The sequence below is a fragment of the Quercus robur genome, chromosome 2 (genome assembly GCF_932294415.1).
Source record: "Quercus robur chromosome 2, dhQueRobu3.1, whole genome shotgun sequence".
NCBI lineage: Eukaryota > Viridiplantae > Streptophyta > Magnoliopsida > Fagales > Fagaceae > Quercus > Quercus robur.
The window spans coordinates 1,296,691-1,303,392 of NC_065535.1; the positions used below are offsets into that span (position 1 = coordinate 1,296,691).

Here is a 6,702-nt window from a genome sequence, read left to right on the forward strand (position 1 = left end):
TTTTGTAATTGTAAGTGAAAGTTTTCATTTATATATGGTGTGTAGAATTTTGAATGATCAATGCATTTCTGTTTCATCATAAAATCCTTTTCTGATACACAAAACAGCGAGCTCCCAATCTGTATTTCTAAGGATATGCATGGTTTTGCCACCAGGAAAAAGATTCAAAAGAACATAACTACATAAGAGCCTCTTTTTTCTTTTTCTGAAAGAAACACGAGACCTAGTACGAGAAGGTTATCCAATCTTCACAAACATGTCTCCTGAAAGGTCAACAAAGGGCGCCTCCCCCCACTGTCTAGGAGTAGAGAAGAGAGCACCTTCTCTTGGCAAAGCACTTATTTCCTGCTTGGCCAAGATGTGTTAAACAGAACCTTTTTAAAATTTTTCTCTAAAGGCAGATAACCCAAATATGCGTAGAGCCCATGCAATCAAACTGGAAATTTAACTAATAACAACTATGTGCACCATTTTTTATGATGCTAAATACATCGAAACCAAGATTGACAATAATGTGCCAAACATTGAATGTCCCATATTTATTTATAATTGCATGTTTAAATAAGAAATAATAAATAAAATTTAATATTATATATATTCTATATCTATATTTACTACCTCACTTTCACAACATCATTATTTTACTTATTTTATTTTTAAACCAAATTTTACCACTACAAACATGTCTATTATATTTTTGTTGTGTACTTTGGTCCATTTGGTCCTATTCGGTCCAATTCAGTCTCATCTAGTCCTATTCGGTCAAGTCTGTCAACTTTGGTTCTATTTGGTGTACTTCGGTTCTATTCGATCCAAATTGGTCCTATTCGGTGCATTCTGTGAACATTGGTTCTGTTCGGTCCACTCCGATTCTATTCGGTCCAATTTGGTCCTATTCGGTCCATTCCGTCAACTTTGGTTCTATTCGGTCCACTCCGATTCTATTCGGTCCATATTAGTCCTATTCAGTCCATTGTGTCCACTTTAGTCCATTTTGGTTCTATTAGGTCCATTATTTCCACTTTGGTTCTATTCGGTCTACTTCGGTCCAATGAGGTCCACTGGTATTTTCGTTCCACTTTGGTTCTATTCGGTATATTTTGGTCCTATTCGGTCCATTAGGACTTATTCAATCTACTTTGGTCTTATTTGGTCCACTTCAGTCAAATTTGGTCCTATTCGGTCCACTTTGGTACATTTGGTTCTATTCGGTCCAGTTTTGTCCATTTTTGTGCACTTACCAAATGGAAAAGACAGGTTTAGGTTGAATGTTTGTCAATTAGTTTTATGAAAAATAAATGGATAAAATTTAGTTACAAAATGTAGCCTAAGGCTACAATCTTACTCAATAAAATAAATATTACTACATATTTTGAAAATCTAACTATTCAATTGCATGTTTTTTATGCTCTTAATTTATATGTCAAATTTTGTATCAATTGGATATTATTCACTATATAATCTATAAGTTTATATTTTATGCATAATTTTAAATTACAAAAACTTGCAATTTAAATAATTTATCGATGACATAGCTATTGATCTTTAATTTTCTAGAAATTTTGCAAGCATGGAGAATATAAGAAGAAAATGTAATCTAATGGTGAATTTGTCAAAATTCACCTATAATAAAAAGATATTGAATAAGGTTGTAGTATTAGGCTACAACTAATTTTGTAACTAAACTTTGTTCAAAATTAATAATATAGTAAAAACATAAGTAGCACGTCTTTGCTTCATTTGTGAGTTCCAGTTAGCTCAACTGGTAAAGCTTCTAATGGTTGTATAAAAGATCCGGGGTTCAATCCCCGCCTACACCAAAAATTGATTGGTGTTTTGGTCTGATGATAAAGAACTATTATCAGGAACAAACGCCGTAGGTTGAAACCCTCTAAAAAAATGTATTTGTTTCATCTAATAAGAAGTCATTTATTTTGAATTAGAATTATTGGTTTTCATTTGTTTTTTAACCAACTAATTTGTTTTAATTATGCAAACCTTTATCGGCACCTTATTAATGGTTACAGGGAGTAAATAAAACATTCTTTGCCGACTGACGACTTGAATTAATTGTTATTGACAAATACTTTATGTACCAATTGAACCAAAGTTTTTTTTTTTTTTTTTTTTTTTTTTTTTGAGGGAAATTGAACCAAAGTTGGGGTTATATATTAACAGAACCAAAATGAAGTTTGAGATCATACATTTCAACTTTCGCTCGACTGTCCCTATATAACTGATATAAAAATTATTAATTACTAAGAGGTGATATGGAGTCCTATGCAAAATGATCTGTTTTAATATAAATCTATATCTGTATGATATTTAAAAGTTTTAGCGTAATATTTATTATTACTAGTTTTTTATTGAGCCATCCCATAATAGTGTAATTTGGTCAACTTCGGCCCATTGTAAAATCTATTAGTAAATAACTAAATAAGTTAATTATTAAATAAAAATCTATTAGTATATGAAGTCATTTAAGCCTTTTTTAAATTAATATTAATAAAAAAAAGATCTTTTAAATAATGTATCTTATGAATGTTTTTGTAGAGAAGATAAGCCCAGAAATGTATATTGGGCTATGGGCCCTATTCGAGGACACTTAGTAGTCTGAGAATAAGGAAACATTGATATAGAAGTACAAGCTAGTGAATGCAGGAAGGTGGTTGGTCATAAGGGTTTAGGAAGGTGGCCCAAGGACAAATGCATCCTTAACTTAACAGAGCAGACGTTAGAAGGGCTGACGTGCCATCAACAACAACATTCTAGGTAGTTCTAATGGTAAGGACAAGCATCAGGAAGGAATAAGACAAATGGGAGATAAGAAATATATAGGGGAAAGCTGTTACCACTACATTAAATGCTCTGTAGCTAACTCTCTGGTTGCATTAATGTGGAAGTAATACCTGAACAGTGATGTTCAGCCTTACAGCTGCCTCTAAAAAGCTTCAGGAAGGTGCTAATTAGACAAGGATAGGAGCTGGCCATTTGATCTACACGTGGAGGGTTGAGATAGAGCAAGGGGAGGTAATATAAAGGAGAAGAATCCCATTACAGAGGGGGATCGGATAATTAGAAGGAAGAGAAAAAGACTGTAGCACTAAGAACTGTAATTGTAACCAAATCTAAGAGGACTATATATATCCAAGTATTACTCTTCTCGGACATTGCCAAGGAAGAATTTCTTCTCACAAACTTGTTTTTTCATTGTTTTTCTTGCTTTCTCAATATCTTTGGTCCATTGTGAGCGTTGTCCGATTCATTGAAGCCTAGTTTTTAACCCACTATCTACAAATTCATTGTATTGGGCTCTCTGAGCCTTAATCCATCTATCTTTTGGGTTGAGGATCCAAAACCCGCCCTTACAGTTTTCATTTAACTTTTTAATAGTAAAAAGAACATTTAAATGGTTTCATATACTAATTAAAAAATTTACAAAGTAACATGTTTGGTTAGTTTCACAACAACAACATAATAAATAAATTCCTAATTATTTTTTAATTATACTATAGTTAGCATAACTTTACTATTTATACATCTTTCAAATCTGTATAACATATAAAAACTGAAGAGAAGCATTTATTTGAGTAATATCAATTGTAATTATATAATAATTTTTTACCATCATGATAATCTTTGTAAGAAAATGAAAATTTTGAATAATAAATTTGAAACATAAAAATTTCAGTTGTACCAAAAGAAATTAGGAAAATATAATGCAAATTAACAATAGTTAGAAGAATGTAAACCACTTCAAAAAATAATAATATCAATTAAAAACACCCATCAATTGGATATTATTTACTACATGATCTATACTTTATATTTTATGCATAATTTTAAACTACAAAATTTTACAATTTAAACAATTTATTGATAACATAGCTATTAAACTTTAATTTTTTTATAAAAAAAATTGCAAGCATGGAGAATACAAAAAGAAGATATAATCTAATGGTAGATTTGATAAAATTTACCTTCAATAAAAATATATTGAGTAAGGTTGTAGCCTAAGGTTTCAACTAATTTTGTAGCTAAACTTAAATTTTTTTTTAATTTTTAGGAAAAAAATTATATACAATAAAATTTAGAGAATAATTTATACATTATACCACATCTAAAAAATAATTATATATTCCCATACATTGCATGGAATAAATAATTATTGAATATGAATAAACCCAAGAAAACATTCTTGTTTTAATCGAATTAGACTATTGGAAGGAAAAAGAAAAAACAAAAGTCAATAAAAAAATTATTTGATCTTTCATTGTTTTTATTCTAGTCGTTCTTATATTTGTATATGTCCATGTCCTCAAGTGATTCTTCCCAGGAAACTGAGGTGCTCATATATAATATATTCATAGATTTATAATAAAATAAAAATGTTATACACCAGTTTTCATGTAACACAAATGGGTCCAAGTAGAAGCCATTGAGAAACATAATGTTACTTTCAATTCTTCCAGTGGCATCGGAGTTACAAAAGTGTTAGTTCCAAATCAGGGGTTGCACTTGGAAGTCTGAAGAGTGAGCTTTGTGGTCAAACCTGAAGCAGCATGAGCAGGGAGGGACTCAACAATATTATTATGAAACGAAATAGGCATTGAGTAATGAGTAGAAGAAGGCCACTCAGAATAGCCAACTTTTCCATGATCAAGCACCTTAGAATTTGTTCTCTTCGATGGAAACTCAAATGAAACAGAAGCTGCTTCACTACTAGGCTTGAAAACACATGAATTGACCAGTTGAGGTCTGAATTTGTTCCTCCCTAGCTGCCACAATAAAGGGTACAAATAGTTACATGACACTAAATACACCTATAAATCTATAATATCTAATAAATATGAACTGCAAAATAGCTATTTTTCAAATAAAGAAAATCATTTTCAACTAATTACATCGAAGAGGCTGGGTCGACGCTTTCTTTTGTTGTGGTTGTTATGCCGAAGAAAGTATTTTTGCGCATGACTGGCTACTTGGGTTGGAGTTTTTGTAGTCACAAAGTTCCTAGAGATTCCCCTCCAATCTCCCTTACCGAGCTTCTCGAGACCAACTAGAAACATTTGGTGCTCCTTCTCAGTCCATGGCATGCCTGAGATATTGGTGGTAATATAAATTTTATTACATAAGCATGATGTGTCTTCAATTATAGAAGAATAAAAAAAGATAATTCAAACATTTATTTATTATATTATATTATTAGAGTGATATCAATTATATTTCATGTCATGATCGACCAATTAATTTGTAAGCATTTTGCAATAAGCTTGATAGTAGTTTTAGCATTTTTTTTAATGTATGATCAAAATAATTTACACCTTTTTCTCCCCTCAATTAACAAAATCTTTGTAACTAGAGAAAATCAAAATATGAAAAAGATAACATGAAAATAACACGTAACTTAAATTGAAAATTAGAAATAATATTGTACAGATGATCCCGAAATGAATAGACGAATAACTAATTTTGTTAATTACAATACATTACTGCTTCTTTTCTTATTTCTTCTTTGGTGTAGGGGTTTCATAATATGTATAGATATCTTGAAACATGATGCTTAGAACATCTTAAAGAGCACACTAATTTCATATGAGAGAGAGAGGAACTCATGAGAAAAATGTGTTTTTTGGGGTGGTTGAAATAAAAAAAATGATAGAATGTGCTGAAGGAAGAATTGGGGAATTTCACTAAAGCATTACTACGAAATGTAAATTTCACTTTAGGATAAAATAAGGTCATATATATCTGAGATTGAACACTAGGAGAAAGCCCCCTATATTATATAATACTTACCAAAATAAGGAGATGAAGATCCATGTATAGAGAGAGACAAATGAGACTGAGAGATAAAAAGATTGACAAACTGATTCTTACCCTTCTTTCTTTCTTGATTCCTTGCAATGAGGCCATCAGAAACATATCCATTACTCATTTGATCAAACTTTTCACCCATAGCAAGGAGAGAAGATGATGAAGAAGAGGTAGTTGATGAAGATGGCAAGCAATCCACGCTAAAACTCTTCCTCATAACAAACGAAGGTGAAAAAGAAGAAGAAGATATGTCAAGTTGCACACCAAAGAGCCTAAATTTAGAACTCCTTTTACGAGTGTTGCAAGTCCTTGAATTGTGACCCATATTCCCACAATGTGAGCATTTTCTTGCCATTCTCGCCTAGACAAAATGACAATCTTTCACTTCACAAACTAACCATTAGCACCCGCAAATATAGACTAAGTGAGAAATAATACTTTTTTGACAACTAGTCTGCTATTTAGTGGTTATATAAAGATCGACAAGGTGGGTACAAAGTCAAAAGCAATAAATAGGGATATGGTTTTTTATTCAAAGCCAAAAATTACAACTTGTTAAAGTGATAATTCGTGATTGATGAAATATCACTTTCAGATAAGCTTATTGTTGTTATCATTGTAATTGTGCGTTAATCACAACATTCCACCTTAATATAATTATGAGAATTTTTTGTGTCAATAAAATTTATTGTAATAATATTGTTTTTTGGCTCGAGTCATCTCTCTTTTTCTCTTTCTCTCTATCTAATAGGATCAAAATTAAAAAAACTTATCCCTAAAATGGCATCTCTCTAAGTGCGCATGACCTAAATGGGGTCCTCATGAAATGAAATTATTCTAATTAGTTGTATGCATACAACTATAGTACGTATAGACATTGAAAAA

At 31.1% G+C, this 6,702-nt stretch overlaps 1 protein-coding gene across 2 annotated transcripts; it reads right to left on the minus strand.

Moving 5' to 3' along the window:
• Positions 1–4,346: 4,346 nt before the first annotated feature.
• Positions 4,347–6,266, minus strand: LOC126708510 (probable transcription factor At5g61620). 2 transcript variants are annotated; one of them, XM_050408308.1, is made up of 3 exons: positions 5,881–6,266; positions 4,905–5,098; positions 4,347–4,774 (listed from the first exon to the last, which is right to left on the minus strand). In XM_050408308.1, the coding sequence occupies exons 1-3, from the start codon at positions 6,170–6,172 to the stop codon at positions 4,547–4,549; spliced, it is 714 nt and encodes a 237-aa protein (XP_050264265.1). In that variant the 5' UTR covers positions 6,173–6,266; the 3' UTR covers positions 4,347–4,546. The 2 variants fall into 2 exon arrangements, with proteins under 2 accessions (XP_050264265.1, XP_050264259.1); XM_050408302.1 differs by having other exon boundaries at positions 4,347–4,778; positions 5,881–6,265.
• Between the last annotated feature and the right edge of the window lie 436 nt (positions 6,267–6,702).

Bases quoted from the DNA above. Each gene is read 5' to 3' on its own strand.
- LOC126708510 (XM_050408302.1), bottom strand. From the start codon at position 6,172: ATGGCAAGAAAATGCTCACATTGTGGGAATATGGGTCACAATTCAAGG. The intron at 5,099-5,880 runs GTAAGAATCAGT...CCAATATCTCAG, and splicing joins GAATCAAGAAAGAAAGAAGG to GCATGCCATGGACTGAGAAG. The intron at 4,779-4,904 runs GTAATTAGTTGA...TTATTGTGGCAG, and splicing joins GTCGACCCAGCCTCTTCGAT to CTAGGGAGGAACAAATTCAG.